This window comes from Perissodus microlepis, chromosome 3 (assembly GCF_051167445.1).
Source record: "Perissodus microlepis isolate ML-2025 ecotype Zambia chromosome 3, ASM5116744v1, whole genome shotgun sequence".
NCBI classification, from domain to species: domain Eukaryota; kingdom Metazoa; phylum Chordata; class Actinopteri; order Cichliformes; family Cichlidae; genus Perissodus; species Perissodus microlepis.
This window is the reverse complement of record NC_140463.1, coordinates 51,358,173-51,381,749: the sequence shown is the minus strand read 5'-3', so window position 1 is coordinate 51,381,749 and position 23,577 is coordinate 51,358,173. Positions and strand designations below refer to the sequence as shown.

At 42.1% G+C, this 23,577-nt stretch overlaps 1 protein-coding gene across 10 annotated transcripts in view; it reads left to right on the top strand.

Moving 5' to 3' along the window:
• The first annotated feature begins 400 nt into the window (after window positions 1-400).
• The window catches only part of LOC146391826 (protein NLRC3-like), an 83,343-nt gene continuing 60,166 nt past the window's right edge, over window positions 401-23,577 (top strand). Inside the window, exons 1-10 of one of the 10 annotated variants that reach the window (XM_084915856.1) lie at window positions 401-495; window positions 1,933-2,025; window positions 2,138-2,287; window positions 5,669-5,745; window positions 5,862-7,689; window positions 9,199-9,372; window positions 11,117-11,293; window positions 14,030-14,206; window positions 16,577-16,750; window positions 17,426-19,821. In XM_084915856.1, coding sequence (XP_084771982.1) covers window positions 1,937-2,025; window positions 2,138-2,287; window positions 5,669-5,745; window positions 5,862-7,689; window positions 9,199-9,372; window positions 11,117-11,293; window positions 14,030-14,206; window positions 16,577-16,750; window positions 17,426-17,444 — 2,865 coding nt within the window. In that variant the 5' untranslated portion in view covers window positions 401-495; window positions 1,933-1,936 and the 3' untranslated portion in view covers window positions 17,445-19,821. Of the gene's footprint in view, window positions 496-535; window positions 2,026-2,137; window positions 2,288-5,668; window positions 5,746-5,861; window positions 7,690-9,198; window positions 9,373-11,116; window positions 11,294-14,029; window positions 14,435-16,576; window positions 16,751-17,425; window positions 19,822-23,577 lie in introns of those variants that run through there. The other 9 variants (XM_084915857.1, XM_084915855.1, XM_084915854.1 and 6 more) reach the window with 9 other exon arrangements.

Sequence of the window (23,577 nt, the reverse complement as noted above, 5' to 3'; positions counted from 1 at the left end):
GTGGAACCCCGACTTCCTCTCCGATGCATCCATCATAGTGTCATTGTTAGAAAAAGAAGTGCTTGTGTGAATGAAGCACGCTGTATAAAATGCTTTGACTGCTCATATTGAAAAGCAGCTTATAAGAACTGGTTCATTTTCCAGATAATTCCGCTATTAAGACAACAGACATTTGGGAGGCTTTCTCCTGAGAGTAACACTGAAAGTCTTGCTGCTCCTCCACAAAATGAACTCTTCAGTTTAGATTTGATTAAAGACACAGCTCAGCTAAACACAACTCAAACTAATCTACACTATTTTTCTTTATTACGCAGCATGTTTATAACTATTTCCAGATGTTTCTAAAGATGAAAACAGAATTAAACTCCAGCCTGATCCGTTTCTGAGGTTCCTGACTCTGAACGTCCCTCAAACGCCTCTCTGATCGTTTCCTTGCGTCGCTTTTACTTTCGCTTTCGTGAATGTTGTGGCGCAGTTGATCGTCTCGAAGTTAAGGTAACGTTAGCAGTCTGTACTGTTTTCCTGGCTAACATCAGCTGTGCGCAGCTTAGTTTCAGCATAAATCTGCTTCGTTTTATGTGAGATCAGAGTCTGGGAACGAGACAGAAACAGTTAGTTGATGATCAGCAGCTGAACTCAGAGTCGATGTTACTGTGGATCCACTGACTGATGACTGTAGGCAGCTTCTCCTGCCTCCATCAGTCTGTTATGGAAGCCCGTTTCCGCCACAAAAAAGGATCCATTCTCGAAATTTCGACTTATTAACTCGAAATTTTGAGAAAAGTAGCTCGAAATTTTGAGTTAGTTCTCCCAATCAGTAATCTAGCTACAATGCGCTCTCAAAACCGCATCGCAACAAATCGGCGCCTTCGAGAGTAGTTTGCTGATATTAACGCCATGTGATTCAGCTAATAACAGAAAGATTTCATCATTTCTGAAGCCACACAGACAATAATCAGCAATTTGTGCATTTATGACTGGCTGTAATTCTGGTATCTTAGCTGTAGGATTTGTAGCTGAGGGCTTCAGCTTCCGGGTAACAAAGAAATTACGTCATTCACGTAAATTACTGATTGACAGTTAGTTTTCTCAAAATTCCAAGTTAATAAGTCGAAATTTCGAAAGAGTTGCTTTTCGGAAGTCGCTGCCAACACTTCATCTATAAAATGCATTTCTCTGCTCGTTCGCTATAGTCTGCTGTCGTATTTGTGTGCAGGTTTTTTCCTTTTTCAGTTTAACTGGTGATATTCATTCGTGTATTGTAGGTCAATGCGCTGATGTTAGTTCATAAATTCCGCAGAGTTAATAAACTGGCCGTTTTTGCTCAATAATTCCTGTTTCATGTTCAAACCATCAGACAGAAACTCTGCGTTTGTTTTATGTTCTTCAGCCTGTTGTTCTTGAGGTAATCTGTGATGCGTTTAATGACCCTCCACATGCTCTGAGGGTCATTTGAAGAGAAACAGAACTTCATCTTTAGAGCATAAGTGGGTTTTTGCCCTCTTTATGCCCGCGGTCAGGCTCTGTTTATTGTAGTATAACACTCATAGGACACAGTGTCCTGCTGCACACAATGACAGCTGCAGAGTTTGTGTCTGATGTATTAAGTATGAAACACTGTTGGGCTAAAATCTGGTCAGAATGAATCCAGGTGCAGGTGTGTCAGTTTAGGACCACTGGACTAACATCCAAGTGCACACAATATAAAGTGTATTCTGTAGTAACATCCTGGTGTTGCAGCAACAGTCCCACATGGAAACGTCAACAGTCAAACTCAAAATCTCTTTTTGTCAACAATAAAATGACAGCAGACCAATTTGAACAAAGTTGGTAAAATGCTTCAGAAATTAGTAAAATATTAAAAAGTGTCTTGATGCTCAATCATCCAGTAAATCCCCAAAAAGTTGATTCTGTTCATCTGGATGTTTTCAGCAGCATGGATCAGTGTGAGGACAGAGAGGAGGGAGTCCCTCCCTCTAAAACCACTCTGTGTGGGGAACATGAGAGCCAGACCAAAGCTCAGAGGTGAGATGACCATCTCTAACTGTCCATGACTCTTCTCCATGTCACAGCTCAGCACTCACATCACTGCTCCATCATTATTCACACTCATACCTCTGTGTGTGTTGTTTTAAAGCCCAGAGCTGTGGGGCGTACCAGGCTCAGCTGGACATAACCCTAAAACTGATCCAGAACCTGGACCTGAACCCAGCTGTGTTTCCTTAAAGAGCAACGTGTCGAAGAATATTGTTGTAAACTTTAAAGGATGCTCTTCTGCTGCTGAGAGGTAATGTGTGTCTAGATGTTGTTCCTGACTCTGTATTTCTGAATAAATCCTCGTGTTTAATATCAGCTCAGCTCTTTTTCACACACATTTCTATGTTGGTATGTGAAGCGGTGTGTGTTGGAGTGTTTCCACAAACACAGCAGTCAGAGTGGAAAGAGTGGATGTTGTAGGAGGTGTTTGTGTAGTGAAGAGGCTGAGTGTCTGTAGGACTCCAGCTGCTCCAGCAGGTGTCTCCTTTGTGCTTTGCTTCAAACACAGTGTAGGGAGGAGCTTCCACTCAGGTGTTTCAGGTGTTGCTGGATGGAGGAGGACAAATAGTTTTTCCCTTCAGTGACACTTCAGCAGCTCAATGTTCTGGGGAGATGTTTGTCTTCATGAAGGTTTATGGATTATTGTTCTTACTTTGGTTAAACTGAGCAATACATTTTCCATCTAACATTTAAAGTAAATTTCCAGGTGAAAGAAAAGATCTGCAGCTGCAGCCTCTGTGATGTTTCACAGTCTGAAAGTAACAAATTCAACCAGAGTTCAAACAAAGGCTTAATATACGTGTGTGTTTGATATAATGCCAACAAGTACAAATAGGTGTTCTTACAGGTCTTAATCACAGAGCTCTGATAAGTCTGGTGACTTTCACAGTCAGCAATTTTGCTGCCTTTTATTTTATATTGGCCTTTTTAAAGCCCTTCAAATGCTCCCACATTCATACAGAGCTTTTAATAGCAAACTCCTTTGCAGTCCTTCTCCTCTCACACACGATCACACGACTGATTTGTCTGCAGCAGCTGTGTTACTGCTAGTATTTTATTATGTGTGTAATCTCCTCATATTGTTCCTGTGGTTTAGTTTGACTTCCTTCTGCAAACTCAGCTGCTCTGTTGCTGATACACGTCTCCATGAATATGATTGATCAGATGCTGCCAACACCATGTGTTTCATGTGAACGCTCAGCTGAAACCCTGGGTTGACTTATCGAGTTAATAACAAGCTTCACGTGACTGTGAATGCTAAAGTGAATCCAGATAAAGGAAAGAGACCCTGCTAATGTTGGACTCACTTCTTAGTGTAGATCCCAGGAGGAAGTTCAACATAGCCAGCCATTCTTTGTGCTAGCTCGACCAAACCTGAGACCACAGTGCAGGATAATGATCATCATCTGTCTCTGTCAAGGACATTTAAAATCCACAAATAACAAAAATAATTATATTTGATCATTAAAAATCTCTTTTCAATTAAAAAAGCATGAGCACACTGGTGGATTACAGAAACATGGAAACTCGTTAACAGTAAAGTTAATTTAGGCGTAAACAAAGAGGCAAACATACTTAAGTAGAAGGACTGATGTTTGTGTTAAAATACCCTCTTAAAGCTGAAATACTGATTCAACTTTCTCCAAAAGTTGATTCTGTTCATCTGTTCGTAGCGTTTTGTGGGAGAAACGTTTCTTCACTCATCCAGGTGACTCCTTCAGTCTCAGCTGACTGTAGGTTTCAGTCTTATAAACAGGACATTTGCATAATGACTGAAACCAGCCCACTGAAGGAACAATGGGCTGGGAGGTCAGTTCCTTAATCTTAATTATGCAAATTCTCATGACCATTGATCAACAACCGCTGACCAAAACCCACTGATCAACAACCACTGATCAACAACCACTGATCAACAACCACTGATCAATGGCCATGAGTCCCATTCACAGAGAGTTGGGGAATGGCTGCAATCACAGCATGTAAGATGGTGACAGATGTACCCTTAGGCCCCTCCTCCATTCAGAGATGGTCTTTCCCTTTTCACGTAAATGGCCTCCTTGACTCCGCCCTCCAACCAGCGTTCCTCCCTGTCCAGGATGTTACATCCTCATCATTGAAAGAGTGTCCACTGGCCTGTAGGTGTAAATAGACTGCAGAGTCCTGGCCTGACGAGGTAGCTCTTCTGTGTTGTAGCCAGAGGTTGTTTGGTTTCCCCGATGTATAAATCCTGACAATCCTCCTGCACTTAACAGCGTACACTATGTTACTCTGTTTGTTTCGAGGGACCCGATCCTTGGGGTGGACACATTTTTGGCGCAGTGTGTTTTGGGGTTTAAAAGCCACAGAGACCCGGTGTTTAGAAAAACTGCGTCTCAACTGCTCCGATACTCCTGACACATATGGGATCACTACAGGTTTTCACTTAGTCAGCGGTTGTCCTTCTCTCCTGGATCGGCTGGAGCTTTCTTTAGGAGCCTTTCCAGCTTTGACAAAAGTCCAGCTGGGATAGCCACATTTATGTACGTCCAGATGAACAGAATCAACTTTTGGAGATTTACTTTCCTGGATGATTGAGAATGCATCAAGACGTTCCTCCTAAAGTGTTATTCAGTGTTGTGACAGTCAGCTGCTTCAGCTGCTGCTGGGATGGGCTGTGGCAAAGAGAACAGAGAAAATCAAAATCAGAGTTTTTCTCTGAGTTAAAAGCAAGGAAACAACAATATATTCTACATGGTGAAACTGATGGTTTATGGTGTTTGGGTCTGTTTTTCTGTATTTATGCAGATAAAGTGTAAACTCAGATGAATTATACCATCAAATGTTAAAGGAAAATATCAGGATGAGTGTCTGTGAGCTGAGAAGGACGTGAAGCGAGCAGTTTATCCCAGAGCTGAAGCTGCTCTGTGTGCAGAGATGAGCTCAGATTCCTGCTGTGATTGATCAACAGTCACAGAAATGTAGACTTGTAGTTATTACTGCAGTATGGTCACAGCAGATACTGATAAACATGTATTATGAGGATGGATGATCAAGTTTCTCACTCTCTCCTTTAAATCTCAGGTTTTTTCTTCTTCACAGTTTATCTGTTAATTTATTAATGAATAACACTGAAAGAGTTTCTGTTATATTTCCCCTTGAACATCACCTTATTAGGGCGGCATTAGGAAATAGCCCCCCTCCAAAGAATGAATAAATGAATGATGATAATAATAAAATGATTAAAAAGCAGAGCTCAGAGTGGTAGGATGGTCAAACATGGATCCACGGGTGGTTCAACTGCATTTGGTGACGTGACTAAAGCAAATCTTTCAAATAATCCCACCATCAACGGGATGTTGTCTCCGTTACTACGGTTACTTTACTTGGTCACCGTGTGAATTTCTTTGAAATGAACCAAATTCTTTTATTTGTTGGTTGTTGCATATTTAACCTCTACAGTCAGGAAAGGAGGAGATGAGGCCTCAACAATGTTGGGTTGTAGCTGTGGTTCAGGTTAGAGTGAGTGTCCATGGAATAAATGTAAGTCAGTGAACTGGAAACATGACTGTGTTCAAACTTTTCCTTTTTATAATGAGTCTAATCAAAGGTGGACAGAAGTATCTCCACTTTGACTTTTCTGTGTCACCATCAGAGCTTCTGCACAGTGTGGAGAAAGATCCAGAAGCAGAGCTGGACTGCAGACAGCCAGTCAGAGCAGCTGTGTACAAAGTAAGACTGAACATCTGTCTGCTGATGGACTCATTTCTGAAAACTGGACTTCTTGTGTTGTTCAGACATTGAAGAGTTTTCTTTCTCTTTAGTCTCATTGTTTTTCTTTCTTTCAGCAGATGTTGGACTGCAGGAGGTTTTAGATGAACATAAGATCAGTCTGAGGAGGAGATGTGAACGTGTGACTGAAGGAAGTGATGAAACAGGAAGTAGAACCCTCCTCAATAGGATCTACACGGAGCTTTACATCACAGAGGGACAGAGTGAAGAGGTTCATACCCAACATGAGGTGAGGCAGCTGGAGACAGCTTCCAAGATGGACGCCCTCCATGACGCTCCAATCAGGTGCCAGGACATCTTTAAAGCCTTACCTGACCAACAGAGACCCATCAGAGTGGTTCTGACCAACGGCGTGGCTGGTGTTGGAAAAACCTTCTCAGTGCAGAAGTTCACTCTGGACTGGGCAGAGGGCTTGGAGAACCAACATGTCAGTGTGGTGGTTCTGCTTTCATTCAGGGAGCTGAACCTGATCAGAGATGAGCAGTACAGTCTTCTGGAGCTGCTCCATGTTTTCCATCCAACATTACAGAAGGTCACAGCAGAGAAGCTGGCTGTCTCTCAGCTTTTGTTCATCTTTGACGGCCTGGATGAAAGCAGACTTTCATTGGATTTCACCAACAGGAAGCTGCTGTCTGATGTCACACAGAAGTCATCAGTCAGCCAGCTGCTGACAAACCTCATCCAGGGGAAGCTGCTTCCCTCGGCTCTCGTCTGGATAACTTCCCGACCCGCAGCAGCCAATCAGATCCCTCCTACATGTGTTGACAGGCTAACAGAAGTACGAGGCTTCACTGACGCCCAGAAGAAGGAGTACTTCAGGAGGAGATTCAGTGATGAAGAGCTGTCCAGCAGAATCATCTCCCACATGAAGACATCCAGGAGCCTCCACATCATGTGTAGTATCCCAGTCTTCTGCTGGATCACTGCTACAGTTCTGGAGCACATGTTGACTACAGAGCAGAGAGGAGAGCTGCCCAAGACCCTGACTGACATGTACTCACACTTCCTGCTGGTTCAGACAAAGAGGAAGAAGAACAAGTACCATGAGGGACATGAGACGAGTCCACAGGAGCTGACGGAGGCTGACAGGGAAGTTCTTCTGAAGCTGGGGAGGCTGGCGTTTGAACATCTGGAGAAAGGAAACATCATGTTCTACCAAGAAGACCTGGAGCAGTGTGGTCTGGATGTGACAGAGGCCTCGGTGTACTCAGGAGTTTGTACAGAGATCTTCAAAAGAGAGAGTGTGATCTTCCAGAAACCAGTCTACTGCTTTGTTCATCTGAGCATCCAGGAGTTTCTGGCTGCTGTCTACATGTTCCACTGTCACAACAACAGGAAGACAGAGGTGCTGAAGAACTTCCTTAAACCAAAATCTTTGACCAAGATGATTTTCAGTGTTTTTGATAACAAAGATCTCCAATCACTTGATGTATTTCTGAGGAGAGTCATGGAGAAATCCCTCCAGAGTAAAAATGGCCACCTGGACCTGTTTGTTCGCTTCCTTCATGGCCTCTGTCTGGAGTCCAACCAGAGACTCTTAGTAGGTCTGCTGGGTCAGACAGAGATCAGTCCAGGAACCATCCAGAGAGTCATCAACAACCTGAAGGAGATGAACAGTGATGAAATCTCTCCTGACAGAAGCATCAACATCTTCCACTGTCTGATGGAGATGAACGACCTCTCAGTACATCAGGAGATCCAAGAGTTCCTGAAGTCAGAGAACAGATCAAAGAAGAGACTCTCTGAGATCCAGTGCTCAGCTCTGGCCTTCATGCTGCAGATGTCAGAGGAGGTTCTGGATGAGTTTGACCTGCAGAAGTACAAAACATCAGAGCGGGGACGACAGAGACTGATTCCAGCTGTGAGGAACTGCAGAAAGGCTCGGTGAGTCCAGATGTGATCATTAACATCATTGATCAGTGTAGGTTAGTAGTTTAATTTTGAAAATCAAATCAGATTGTAACCACAAAGTGTTTGTGTCCGTACGCTGCAACCTTCCACACCATTCCTTTATTGTACAGACTCAGCAGCAGCTCCATGGATCCCAAATCCAAGAGTGGAGAACAGATTTGAAGTGTGTCACATCCATGCAGCCACAGCTGTTTCCACCATGTTTCCACTGATATTAATCCTGTTCAGTGACACGTTTCATATCAGTGAATATGTTCTTTAGGACGTCCACTGACATGTTTAAGTGTCCTGCTGGAAATCACTCAAATCATCCATGAAATCCATGAAAAATCCTTTTAGTGTTTCTAACTTCAGCCTCTGTCCTCTCTCTCTCTCCATCCTCCTCACTGCTTCTTTCACTGATAATCACACAAACATCGTATTCAGCTACAAAATAACACAATAATATCATCTGATGATCATTATTATAAGAGCAGGATCCATATTTGATATCAGAGTAACACACTGATGGTTATGTGCAGTCATCATCAGTGACTGTGGGTCAAACAGAAGCTCTCTGATTGGTTGCTGACCTTGGTCACCTGTCCACTCTCACCTGTTTGTGTTTGCTCTCTCTTTGCTGTCTCCATCCTCTCTCTCCTTTCTCTCCCTCTCTGTCTTTGTACCGTCACTCAGGTCCAATGGAAACAGTGACATTTACAAACCAATCAAAGACAAACTGATCCATGTCAGGTTATAACAATATTCAAAGTGAATACAGGCTGCTGCTGGACACAGACAGGTAACATCATTGTGACTTGCTGTCACCTGGATCTGGACTCATAAACACTGAAGCCCTGAACAGGAATACAAATCATTTTCTGCCAACTAGCGACACACCAGCAGATAATGGCTCAGAAAGCTAAAATGAGCCAATCATTTCTGTGTTTAGTTCCCCTGAAATCAGATCTGATATCAGCAGCTCTGAGTTCATTCATCATTATTGTCCAGTGATGAGATTTCTGCTCCGTTTGGTAACAGTCAGCAGGTTTTTCCTGCGTGTGGACGTGAACAGTCGTACCTGACAGCAGGTAGCAAACAGAGATCATCTTTCCAGCTGGAACTCTTCACTGAGCTGAACTCATTCAAAATGTTCTGGAGTCAAAACAGGAAACAGTCCACATGTGTGTCTTCACTCTGACTCTGGATCAGATCTCAGTGACAGACTGTGGACATTATGGAAGCCTAAATGTGACACCATCTTCCTCCTTCATCGGCAGATTAAAGCCAAACAAAGATTCTCATTAAAAGTCTGCAGGTCTGAGAGAGACTCAATCGTTGTGTCATGTCAAACACAGTAAGAGGAGCTGAAGCACAGATGTGAAGAGCAGATTCATCAGATTATGACCTCACTCTGTTTTGTCTTCATATACATTCAGTCTGTGTTTATAATGCAGATTTTCTGCTTTTATAATAACACATTTATATTTTCTATCATCACAGACTGACTCCGTGTCAACTCTCAGAGTCTCACTGTGAAGTTGTGGCCTCAGCTCTGAAGTCCAACCCCTCCCATCTGACAGAGCTGGACATGAGTTGGAACAAGCATCAGGATTCAGGGATGAAGCTTCTGTGTGCTGGACTGGAGAGTCCAAACTGTCAGCTGGAGACTCTGAGGTGAGTTCACTGACTGCGGCTGTTGTTGTTTTTCTATATTTCAGGTCTTTGATTGATGTTTGAAACTTTCTTTAGTTCCTAAATGTTCAGGATGTGTCTGAAGACAAATGTGAAGAAGTTTGAGTGCTTTCAGAAATGTTGTCTTTCCAAACGACTGAACAACAGTTTTTCCTTTTGGCTCCAAACAGAAGTGACAGACTTGAGCAGGGTTCATTTAAAGGCTGACAGAAGTGGAGTGGTGACGGGGAGATGTTTGACAGGACAGTGTTTCAGCCTCCACAGGTTCATGTTGTGCTCCATCAGTCAGTGAAGATGAAGTCAGTGCTGATGAGGCTGTAGAGTGTGTGAGGGATGTGAATGAGGATGATGAAGATCTGATGATAGCAGATAAAAACAGGCTGCAGAGACTTTGAGCCATACAGGGCACACAGTGTGTGTACAGAACAGCTGAAATCATTATGGAGGCCTCACTGGAATATGGAAGCATCACAGTACAGCTTCAGTGAAGCTTTAAAGTCTCTGATATGAGATGAGAAATGAAGCAGCCAGAGCTTTTTCATGAGTGGAAATCCACTGTGACTGTGAGCAGCTGCTACAGCCTCCAGATTAGCCAGCAGCTCATCCTGCTCAACATTTCCTCACCAACTTTAATGGAAGTGTGATGTTTTCAGCTGGAGTGATGGTCAGGGTGGCCTCCCTCTCCTCTTCTTCTCCTCTTCCTCTTTCATTTGTAAAGCCACTTCTGCTGCTTTCATTCATTTGGAAGTCCTGTAGCTGAGTTTGGGAGAGACTAACAGCCTCGGCAGCAGAGGGGAGAAAGGCTGTAACACCACCACTTTACTCTGTTCTACCTGTCACATCATTTTATCAGGAAACAAATATGCTCATGTTTTTACTATGTTTGTCTTGAAGATGTAAGAAGATCACATGGTGCTTTTTATTATTGTGTTGGTTTGTTTCCTGTCTCTTGGATGGAGCCCAGCTGTGCGTGGCCCCTGGGCCTGTGGTCAGAGTGTGTGCTGGATAATCCGGCCCAGGATGAGGCCAAACTGACATGGGATGAAATGTCTGTCACATAATTGAGCTTAGTGTAGTTTCATTTCTGCACAATTTAAAAACAACCAAAACTTTGTTCTGACTTTTCTATGTTATACTGTAGACTTTCTTTGATACTGTGTCCAAAAGGAGCAGCTTTTACTTTGAAGGGGAGGCGTCTCTGTTTCCTCTCCAGGTTGGATGATGGAAGCAAATTAGTGTGTGATGTTCTTTCAGTGTTGCACTTTGTAGACGCTCCCTGAGCACTGGTCTCACAGCCAGCTGCACATAGAGACCAGTGTTGTTAGTCCAGGTCAGAAGATGACTTGTTGGAATGAAAATGAGCTTGTAGTTTGTCTGCTTTAATAATGTGACTGGAAAAAGGTGTTGGACTTCAAATATGTCCATTTCTTTCACACTTCACCTTTAAAAGTGAAGCCTTGTGGTTCCTGGAAGGAAAAACACGACTTTTTCAAGTCTTTGTCCTGTTTTTATGATAAATGTACGACTTTAATGTGAAACATTCAGAGTTTTTTCTCTTGTTGTGTTTGTTTGAAGCTGCTTCCTGTTGGCTTCAGCTGTTTGGAGTTTCCATTTTCTAAACTTCTACATTCTGAACCTTCTTCAGCTCTGAACAGATGATGAAACACTGAATGATTTCAAGCTCACACTTTGTCTAATAAACTTACATCTTTCATTCTTTATACAGATTGTATCGCTGTGGTTTGTCAAAGATCAGCTGTGATTATCTGGCAGCAGCGCTGAAGTCCAACCCCTCCCATCTGAGACAGCTGGACCTGAGCTCCAACTACAAGCTGCAGGATTCAGGAGTGAAGCATCTGTGTGGTTTCCTGGAGAGTCCAGGATGTGGACTTGAAACTCTGAGGTCAGTCAGCATGTTTTAGTTGTGCTGAGATGAATATGATGTGAAAGTTGTGCTGACACTAAACTGCAGACATCAGGCTGATATTATACTGATCCACACTGAGGATCTTCATGGTAAAGTCTGTTTTCTTCTTCTCTGGTTTAGTCCATTGACTGCAGCAGAACAATGTTCAAATTTCAAACAGTGAGACTCAACGTATGGCCCGCGGCCCACACGCGGCCTGCCCACCTTTCCTGATTCAGAGAGAGGGGACCCTGATTAACTGTGTAGTGTTCTTCCTCACAGTTCTAAGTATCAGACACAACAATGAATAATCCACAGCTGACTGTCTTTAGCAGGTCAAAGGTCACGGCACACAGCAGACAGTGGGAAATATTATAATTCTGATCATTTATCAGCACATATCCATATGTATAAAAACAAAGCTGACACTGTGAGACTTGATCAGAGGTGTGATCATCACAGCAGAGGCCTTTGTGTCAAAGTCACTGAGGATCAAACAGGAACACATGAAGCAGATTTTCCTGTTCTGGCTTTTTATAGCAGATAACCTTCAAAATATTCTGCAGTCGATCAAAAACTGAAGCAAACCATGAATCAACATGTGAACATGACCTGATGCTACTGAAGTGAAGCAAAGTTACAGAGGTTTGATTACAGACACAGCTGAGAGTTTGTAATCTGTCATCATTTTAAAAGGTTTCAATTTCTTCAGTATTGAACAGCAGAAATGAGGCTTTGTTTTCGTAGGCCGACAGCAGTGAACACAACAGCAGACTGGTGCGTAATAAGCAGTGAATAATGCAGGAAACAGATTTTTGAAGGTAAACTGTTCTTGAAGTACACTGAGAGAGAGAGAGCTGTGCAGGAAGTAAACGTCAAAGTCAGAGAGAATTCATGACGATGTTCATCAAACGTAAAGCGCAGTTTGGATCTTCTTTTGCTGCTGGTTCAGTCAGTTTTGGTTGGAGACAGATGAAACCTGCAGCTTCAGGATCTGTGAGCTGTCCACTTTCAGCCCCGACGGCGTGTCCGTGTACGTGCCGTCGAGTGAACGATCCACGCTCTGTGTTTCCATCTTTGTGTGTTTAGCTGCTCTCATTTACTGTTTTATCTGTTTGCTTGTTGTTGAAATACTTTTGGGAGCTTTAACCTGAGATTCTGGCAAAATACATTTATATTAAACATCGATTCAGGATTGAATGAATCAACATCGCTTTATTCAAATTAAAACCATTTAAATAGGAAAATCCATTTTTTTACAGCCGCCTCTAATGCTGGGTAATGTCAGCTGGTCCATGTGCAGCTGGCTGTGAGGCTCAGGGAGCGTCTACAAAGTGCAACACTGAAAGAACATCATCCATAAATTGTCACGGTTCTGGGTCCGTTGGGCCCAGTGTTTTGAGTTTATTATGTTTTGGTTTATTTTTGCATTATGGATTGTTTTCTGATGTTCTGGTGATTTGTTTATTATTATCATTATGGATCTGTTTCTGTTATTCTTGGTGAGGGATCAGTTCTTAGGTTTTGGGTTCTCATGTGTATTGCAGTTTCTGTTCAGTGTCTAGTCTGTCTCTCAGTGTCATGTCTGCATCTGGTTTAGTAATTCTTGTTTCCTGTCTTATTGTGAAAGTCTTTGTCTTATGTTAGTGTGTGCAGCTTAGCTCCCCCGTCTCGTTAGCCCTGATCTCCCCCAGCTGTGTCTCCCTTCTGTTGCCCATTCCCTCATTACTACCCTGTGTATTTAAGCCCTGTGTTTTCCCATGCTCGGTGTCGCGTCGTACCCTCAGAATTATGCCTGTGTGTTCAGTTCTCAGTGTCATTGTTCAGTTCATGTTTTCGTTTATCACCAGCAATAAAGCTAAGGTTCTCAGTTTCAATTCAGTCTCAGAGTCTCGCATTTGGATCCTCTTCTCCATCCGCCTGCACACAGAGCCCTGACATAAATATTGAGTAATAACTGGACTCTCATACAGCGAGACTCAAATGCCTTTAAACATCGGCTTATCCTGCTGATCCAAGTCCAACACTGAGTTTGTAAAAACATGTTTGTCAATCATTTTGTTTGGTTTCTGAGGAAAATGATTCAATAACTTGCAGCTAATACACAACATTTCATCATATTTCCTCATAACCCTCTTTTGTCTGACCATTTGATCCCATTTGAATTTGCAATAAAGGATCCACAGAGTTTGGTGACAATAATGACAGTAGATGTTTGTGTGGAAGTGCTGGAAGCAAATTAGTGTGTGATGTTCTTTCAGTGTTGCACTTTGTAGACGCTCCCTGAGCACTGGTCTCACAGCCAGCTGCACATAGAGACCAGTGTTGTTAGTCCAGGTCAGAAGATGACTTGTTGGAATGAAAATGAGCTTGTAGTTTGTCTGCTTTAATAATGTGACTGGAAAAAGGTGTTGGACTTCAAATATGTCCATTTCTTTCACACTTCACCTTTAAAAGTGAAGCCTTGTGGTTCCTGGAAGGAAAAACACGACTTTTTCAAGTCTTTGTCCTGTTTTTATGATAAATGTACGACTTTAATGTGAAACATTCAGAGTTTTTTCTCTTGTTGTGTTTGTTTGAAGCTGCTTCCTGTTGGCTTCAGCTGTTTGGAGTTTCCATTTTCTAAACTTCTACATTCTGAACCTTCTTCAGCTCTGAACAGATGATGAAACACTGAATGATTTCAAGCTCACACTTTGTCTAATAAACTTACATCTTTCATTCTTTATACAGATTGTATCGCTGTGGTTTGTCAGAGATCAGCTGTGATTACCTGGCAGCAGCACTGAAGTCCAACCCCTCCCATCTGAAGGAGCTGGACCTGAGTAACAACAACAACCTGCAGGATTCAGGAGTGAAGCATCTGTGTGGTTTTCTGGAGAGTCCAGGATGTGGACTTGAAACTCTGAGGTCAGTCAGCATGTTTTAGTTGTGCTGAGATGAATATGATGTGAAAGTTGTGCTGACACTAAACTGCAGACATCAGGCTGATATTATACTGATCCACACTGAGGATCTTCATGGTAAAGTCTGTTTTCTTCTTCTCTGGTTTAGTCCATTGACTGCAGCAGAACAATGTTCACATTTCAAACCTTCAAAGAAGAAGAAAAATCCTCCACTGGATAATTCACTGTGAAATTCTCCAACTCTTCATTCCACCTTAAAGTCTGTCTGACACTGAAATCCAAAGCAAAATGTGCGTTTGCTTTACAGACAGCAGTCCAACACAAACATACACACATCATCCAAAACACAGTCCAGCATCCAAATCTCCTCCACTGCCAGCATGAATGATGGGAAAGAGAAGGAGGAACACTCTGACATTCAGGGTTAGAATGAGTTTCATGAAGCAGGCTGTGAAGATCAAAGCTGCATTAGAAAGCTTACTTGAATGAATGAGTGGACAGAAGTGGACAGAGATCATCTGAAGCACTTCAAAGGCTTTAAATCAGCACATTTCTCTTTATTCTTTATCAACTCTGTTAGTTTCTCTCAGTTTTCTGTGGAATGAAGCTAACAGCAGGCTAATAAGATGCTGACCAATAGGTTTCTATTAAAGGTTGTAATTTGTATATGAAAAAGTGCTTTGGCTCAGCAGGGATCAGCTTACAGGCAGAATACAGCTGCTGGATGGGATTAGCATGTCATAGCTATCTACCAAACTGCTAACTGGGGGATTTCAGGCCATCTATGGATCATTTTTGCTAACTGTTTATTCAGCTTAGGCTCACAGGGCTGCAGCCTGTGCCCTAGCTGTCATAGGGCAAGAGGCGTGGCCCACCTGCACAGGTGAGCAGTCCATCACAGGGCCAACAGAGAGAGACAGAGAAGCACTCTCTCACATCCACACCTACAGCCAATTTAGAAGCACCAATGAACCTAAGCAGCATTTCATTGGACTGTGGGAGAACATCCAACCTCCACAGAAAGGCCAACAAGCTTCAACCTACAACCTTCTTGCTTTAAGGCACTAGTGCTAACCACTTTTCCTCATTTCAGCCCAAATCCTGCATCTTCCTGTTTCTGACTCCAGGCCAGCTCCACTAACACTTTCTCATCAGACACTGCCACCTAGTGGAGGAAGTCTTAGTTCCATTTGAAGCTTCAGATTACAGTTAGTTCCTTTACAAAGAGGTGGAGGTGGTGGGGCCACAGCACCATCATCACTGAGTGCCATAGGACACTTAACCTTTGTTTCCATATGCTGGGAACTTCCTGTTGTTCCAAGGAGGACTGGAAAATGTGTGAAAATCTCCCAGTCAGTTCCTCACAGCACACTTCAATCATTTCCCTCCCACAGCATCAGGACCAGGGCTTTTTCTCTCTTTGGTCCCACTAAGAGATTTCCACACAAACACCTCATCAGTGGGACTCTCAGAGCTACCAGCCCTTTGCTACAATCACAAAGCTCTTCATTGAAATCAATGATATCAAAGCTGGAATCAAATGAGTCCAAGTCTTCTGCTGATTCAGCATCACATTCATCTTTGCTCCTTGTTCTGCATCCCCACCATGGACTTCATTCCTTTCCAAGCCAGCCTTGAGTGTCCTTTATTCAGCTCATCCTCTGCTTTACTTCTACACCTGATTTTAGCTGCTTTATCTCTCTTTCAACAAGTTTCTGTGCCTCAATCTTTTTCTTCTCTCCCTCATAACAAGACAGCTTCTTCTGCCTGAGAACATGTTGGAGTGATTTACTAATCCAGGGCTGCTTATTGGGGAAAATACTTCCTGTTTTCAAAGTAATCCCCATTTTCCCCAGAAAGAAATGTAAGTAGAAATCGATGATCTAAGTGAGAACACGAGCCTTTAAAAAGTCCCAGTGGGTGCAGTCAAAGCAGTCCCTCAGTCCCAGTATAGAGTCTTTGGTCCAGACTGGAACAACTGTGTGCCCAGTTTGAGCTCTCTTCAGTCCTGTGACCTGACAGACCCAGAGGGGCCATCACATCACATTTAGAAGCTCCCCTAATGGAGCCACAACACATGTCCAATACTTAGTCTGTCTTGTTGGACCAACTGGAAGAAATGATTCAAGGACTTAGTCACAGAACAGAGATTCAAATCTCCAAAATCCAACTGGCTGCATCAGGACATATAGTCTGAAACTCTGCACAGTTTCCTGTTTGAAGCTGCTTCCTGTTGGCTTCAGCTGTTTGGAGTTTCCATTTTCTAAACTTCTACATTCTGAACCTTCTTCAGCTCTGAACAGATGATGAAACACTGAATGATTTCAAGCTCACACTTTGTCTAATAAACTTACATCTTTCATTCTTTATACAGATTGATGGACTGTGGTTTGTCAAAGATCAGCTGTGATTATCTGGCAGCAGCACTGAAGTCCAACCCCTCCCATCTGAGAGAGCTGAACCTGTACAGAAACAACCTGAAGGATCCAGATGTGAAGCAGCTGTCTGATCTTCAGCAGAGTCCAGACTACAGACTGGAGACTCTGGGGTCAGTAGAGTGATGGAGTGAGTGGGTGGTGCTGTCAGCAGTATTGTACTAAACACAGTCAGCATGAAACAAAGATCCAGAGTTTCCTGTAAAGCTGCAGCTTCTCAGTGAAGCTGTAAGAGGAGAATGGTGACAGGCTTCAGGATTGGACACAAACACTTCCTGTTTCTGACCTTTATGGTCACCATAGTAACGGCTGACACGCTCTGATCAAACGCTGTCAACAGCCAATCAGCTCTCTGAACAAAGCAGCACGCAGACCAATGACTGCATTCATTTCCAAGTTTAAAGCAGTGAAGAACACAGTCTGTAGGTGAGGAAGAATTTAGTGAGAGCAGATGTTTGGATGGAATTCCTCCAGTTAACAGCTGGAACCGTCCATCTGGATTGTTGGGCTTGTTGTTGGGGTTCCTACAGAGCTCAGAGTGGACACACCAAGGTTCTTCTAATGAATGAAAGTCCAAACTCAAACTAGGAGGGAAAAACATTTTCATCAACTTCAATAAAAATCCAAAGATTAGAAAAAGTGAAGCAACAGTGAGTCCTAGTACAGTCCCAGCACTGAAGTCCCTGCTGCTCTTTATACTGGATGTGCTGCATCACTGACTGACAGCTGATGAAGAGTCTCTGGAAACACTCGTTTATCTCCTCTGCTCTTCCTTCTTCTCTCTGCAGGTGGGAACCATGGCAATAAACAGGACGGTGTGTGTGCTGAGAGAGGAGGAGCTGTGTCCTGATGATCCAGAGAGGTTGAAGCAGCAGCAGCTTGTGTGTAGAGACGCTCTGACTGGGCCATGTTACTGGGAGGTGGAGAGGAGAGCTTCATCCAGCAGTGACTGACAGAGGAATGAGAAGAAGTGCAGATGACTGTCAGTGCTGCAGAGTGAACTGCTCTGAGAACAGCTCCACTGTCAGACACAATGTAGAGTCCAGCATCATCCCTGTGTGTCCCTCTGGATCTGACAGAGGATCATCAGTGTATCTGGACTGCTCTGCTGCTGCTCTGTCCTTCTACAGTCTCTGCACAGTCTCTGTCTGACTCTGGCTTCAGACCCTCCTGGATCAAACTCACCTGGAAAGACTTTCAAACATCACTCAATAGATTTGAATACAGAATATATTTGATATATACTGTAGATGTACTGTAGAGTTGCAGTTTGTCACTTGTAAATACAGTCTGTGAGCAGCTGTGAGCTGAAAGATCTTTCTAGAAACAGGAAATGTTTTCACTCTTCTGTTGCTTTTTCATATATTTCCACAACATTAATATTGATCCCACCTGTCTCACCTGTTTCATGCTTTTATACATAATAACAGGACACGTGTGATCTGAGCGCTGCTGTGGTTGCTGTGCTGCACGTCTTCATTTAGATAACAGAGACATCTAGTGGTTTAGAGGGAGAACTGCAGGAGGTGGAGCTGTGTTTTAGCATGGAAAACTTTTTATCTTTTAGGTGCAGATACAAATATGACAAGTATCAGTGTAAGATACAAAAGGTTGATGGTGTTTTTTTTTTAATTTTTCTTGTAACGGTATAAACAATGAAAGGTGGTGGATTGGCCGGATGCTGGTCGATGTGTAAAAATAAGTCAGTTGTTTGGTGGTGGCTATGGCGGAGCTTCCACAGAGGCAGCAGGTGGATGAGGGAAAGTGGAGGCAGGAGGGAGAAAGGTCTGGCTGCAGCCGCTGGGGAGGCGCCATATTGGGACCTCCACACTAACCTGAAACACGTGACCTCCACAGTAGGCAGAGATACATTCCTGCATGGATCATCGACTTTTTTTTCCTTTTTTTAAAGAACTTTATTTAACAAACAATGAATATACAACATACGAACAGATGAAGTATACAAATGAATAGAACATGAACACACAAAACCAGGGGTAAAAAGAAAAAAGTAATAATTATATGAATACACGCAAAAATTCACATATATATATTGTTTTGAGAGCCTTTTTGTTCGTGGAGTCTGATATTGATTGTATGTACAATTCCACATCCTTAAAAAATGACAGAAATATGGTATTTTATTAGTAAACTTACATTTATGGATAAAAAATTTAGCTAAAAGTATTTACAAATTTATTATAAAAAACATTTATCATTCTTCTTGGGGAACTTAAAGAAACAGAGTAAAACATTTTCCCATCGTAAAGAAAACTCCCTTAACCTCCTAAGACCCGAACTCTTCCACGACATGGATTTTTAATTTCTCTTTGATATTTGGGCTGATTGGGGCCCAATGAATGTAAAAACAAAGAATTACCAGATTTTTTTTTTTACCTTTTTTTTTTTTTTAAGAAAAATGAGAGCCACAAATGAGGATTTTCATTTAAAATTTTGATAGAACAGTGGCAGTATAACATCCTCGTAAGTGGATATCAGGCCCATGTAGAGCAAAATTGAGTATTTTGGTCTAAATAACCCAAAATGTGATGTCCACATATGTGGACGATGAGGAGGCATTCAAACAGGTCAGTAGATGTTTGCCTGGCCTGTCATCTGCAGTGTTTTTGTGTAGAGGGACTTCTTCCTCTTTGTTTTTCAGTTTGCAGAGGACATGGAGCTCTTTTTAAAAGCATGTGCTGACGAGCAGGGACTACGGGTCAGTGCGATGTTTGACATTTAATGGACAGATGAAGGCACTGGCTGTTTGTTTGTGTTTTTTATGTGTTGTTTGTTTTTCAGTGTACAGAATTCCAGTTAAACTTATTATAAAATGTTCACTTGTTTCCGTACTTATAGTAAAAATGTAAGTGTAAATGTAACAGCATTGTTATAACTTCAGAGTAAAAAGCTTATTGTTGATATTAACATTAATGTATTATCCTGTAATCAATAATATTTTTATACATTTTACGCATTAACCCTCTGATCTCTATCCTGGCCATTTGTGGCCACTTCACTTCTTCTTCTTCTTCTTGTTTGACTGCTACACTGCAGTGGACCAAAAGAATGACGCAGGTTTGATCTTAAGGATCTAATAGTTGTGTGTGTTTGTGCATGACACTGCAACGCAAACATGTATTTGCAAGATAGACTGGAATAAATTATGATGCATCAAATATTACACAGGCTGCAGTGAATTTTTGTTGATACAGGTTATTGAGCTTTGAGTTTCCCAGTCAAACTTAGCTTTGACACACATGCTAACACTTTTACTCTTGTACATTTCATAACAAGACACCATAGCCAAAATATTAGCTCTCAAAAAAAATTGAAATCTGCAGCTGCAGCACACACAGCAACAAACACTGTTAGTAAATGTGTCCTGGAGTTTCTGCAGGTGCAGAAAGTGCTGCTGCTGTAAGTAAGACTAACAGCTTCCAGATCACTTATATTTCTGGAAAGATGGCAAGAAGGGCATCACTGCTCATTTCTACAATCTCCCAGATCTTGGAATACAAGCCCCTGTCCCATGAAAACCACTTCACAGTAGTAGGAGTCCACTAAAACCTACAAATGAAGAGTGATCCTGGAAGAAATAGGGCGCACACTAGTGACCTCAACAATTGCAAGACAGCCTTGTCCCCGATGCTTATATGAAAAAAATATGAAGATTTATGAAACCATTAGGACTTTATTACTGTTTTATCTGAAAAGCTACTGGTAATATATAACCTAACTGGGATTTAAAGTGTAAAAAATAGAATGTAGATCAAATTTTGGTTTTGATGAAAAGGACTGGAGCTAATTTAAAGTGTCGGTTTAAAGTCGGTAAAAGTAGATAAATGTTTTAATAAATATACATTTTACAGCATTTTGTGAACATACACAAAAGTGTTCATTTTTGGCAACGGACAAGCTGAGAGAGAGTTTTATGTTTTTTGCTGTCCTTGAACAAAAATAATAGTGCACAATAATCAATGTTGATGTTAATCAATTAGATGCCCCAGACTCTGCTATTAATAATACAGCGGTCCCTCGTTTATCGCAGGAGTTACGTTCTAAAAATAACCCGCGGTAGGTGAAATCTGGGAAGTAGCAAACTTTATTTTTTACAATTATTGTAGCTGTTTTAAAACTGTAAAACCGCTCACTACATGCTTTATACCCGTTCTCACTCCTGACGCGTAAAATACTGACGATTTGTCACGTCCCTTAACGTCTCATGCTGACGCTAAAGGTACCCTTCCACGTTATGAGACCCTGTGGGTTGTCAATTCATTCCAATATGAACCCGCTCGCGGCGATAAGACACGCTTCGAGCAGAGGCTCCAGCCATCCATTTACTCCAATAATAACCCCGTCACGGCGAAACATGAAGCACAATCTAACTGGAGAACCGGGGACCCTCTCCCCTGACGTGTTTTTCTCCCTAATTTCTTTTAATGACATCGTTAACATTTCTCAACAAAAACACACGAAAGTGTCACTGATAATTCAACAATAAAATCGCTTCATGTTGTGGCCATCACACAGTGTTTTCCAAACTGATTCACGATCTGAAAGTGCGCAGATTTAACGTACATAATCCTTGGTTGGGTTTATTATTTTATTTCACACGTAAAACACATTTATAGTTTTATCCACCATTCCTGTTAGTTTTGGATGCGCTCGGCTCCAACCAATCAGACCAATTTACGCTAACGGCGCACTAATCCCATAACTGCATACCCATAATCCTCAACCGCCGTTGCTATGGAAATGAAGACAATCAGCAGCTTGACGCTACCCGTTATTCCTGTATTTGTTCTAAAATAATTGTGGCGTGGGTGTGGTCTCTGGCCAGCTGCAGAGGAGGGGTGACGCAGTGAGCTCCCGGGGCGGCGCAGGGGCGGGGTGAACAGGTGTGCTGGGATCTGACAGTGATTGTGTCTCTTTATATGTTGGCAGTGACAGCCGGAGGAGGGAAGCAGACGTGACAGCAGAGAAAGAGCGGGAGTGTCTGTGTCCCAGTAAAAACCACAGTGTTAAATAAAAGTTGTGCTGCTCCAGCGTATGTTTCTTGGGTCCAACTTTACAATAATAACCGGCGATAATTATCATCATAATATGAAAATAAACTGGCCCAGTGTTTAATGGTGTCATTACAAATTGGTTATTTTATTTTTTTTAATTATCTTTTTTTTTTTTTTTTTTTTTACAAATTGCAATATTTATCTACAGCGCGCCTTTAGCGACACGTCAACAGATTTTAAGCAAGGCGATTGGATGGCTTTTACTGCAATGCATCTTGGGAGTCGTAGTAAATGTATGTTTCAACTCACGGTCCTGCTGCCAAGTGGTTTTTCTACACGAGGCAGATCCCAGCTAAGTAAGTTGAGATAAACTGTTGGTGATTTGCATGTTCACTGAAAATATTAATCAGCTGATATCAAACTTGAAATGTTTTTACAGAGCAGTCTGTGTACCAAGTAGGGATGGGTATTGATAAGATTTTCACGATTCCGATTCCATTTTCGATTCTGTTTAACAATTCGATTCTTTATCGATTCTTTTTAAAAAAGAAGAACACTAAGGTCGATTTGCTTAGAACTTTGTTTTATATCTTCTCTTTGAACAAGATAGAAATTTAGGAGTAACATGGCCTTACAAACCCAACAGTGAGATCTTAAGAGATCCAGCCTACGGCTCTTCAATGGGGTGTCACAGGGTCCCCAGAAAAAAAAATTGTAAATGTAAAATAATAAAATAAATATTCTTCTGTAGAAATAACAAAGTATAACATAAATTATTCTGTAGCATGTGTGGCATCTGCTGTGGCAAATGGGTGCAAGCCTTTTACCACAAACTTAATCACTGCTCGGTGACATTCGTCTATCCTGACCTGAAAGGAGACGCTACTGGTAGAACTGCCAGCATCTGAGCCAGCCAGACTCTGTCTCTCTCATCATGGTCACCTAAATGCACAGTAATGGCAGGTTTTGTAATAAGGCAGATTGCGCTAACATAATATGCACTGTTAGTTGATTATTTACCTGCCGCATTAACGGGAGAGGACGTGCAAACGTTACCGCTGCTGCTGGGTTGAGATTCACGAGTTAAAAACACAACATTTATTTAAGGTTGGCGCGTGTTTTGTGAGCAAATGGTTTTGCATATTTCCTCCCTTAAATGAAATATCTACTTTGCAAGTATTGCAAGTTGCCCTGTTGTCATCCGTTCTCGTAAAGTATAATCAAACTTTTGAGCGTTTGAGCCGCTTAGGCGCCCGGTTTCCTGCCAGGTAAATGACGCTCCGCAACGTGGTGACGTCATTCGGGGCGACTGGAATCGATAAGGGAATCGTTTGCAAAAATGGCAAACAATTCCAAGGAATTAAAACAGTGGGAACCGGTTCTCAACAAGAACCGGTTTCGATACCCATCCCTAGTACCAAGAGAACTACTTCTGCAAAAGTTTATTTAATGTTTCCTTTTGTAATATATTCTCCTGTGTAAGTCACTTGCTTGGCCACCCAGCTAACGTTAGTACTGCTCTATTTTAGCAATGCATCTTTTCTGTAATTAATTCAGTATTTTTAACCCTATTCTCGTAATTTACTCAATATTTACGACTGTAATCTCTTAATTGATTTTTTTTCTAAACATGGTGTAATACTGCCTATTATTATATTATTCATTTCTTTGGTCAGAAATTATTTTTGTAATCATCTCACCAAAACAGACCTGAAATAATCCCTACATGTTCCATTTTCATTTGCAGAAATGACAAAGCCAAAAACCAAACCATGCCCTTCCTGTCAGGCTCCAAACACCTGCAACAGGAAGACATGCAGTGGATGCCTGGGCAGCCTGAACGTAAAGGAGGGATTGAAAAAAAACAAGAACAGTTTAAAAACAGCAACTGGGCTGCCTCTGTTAAAAACAACAGAAATGCGAGC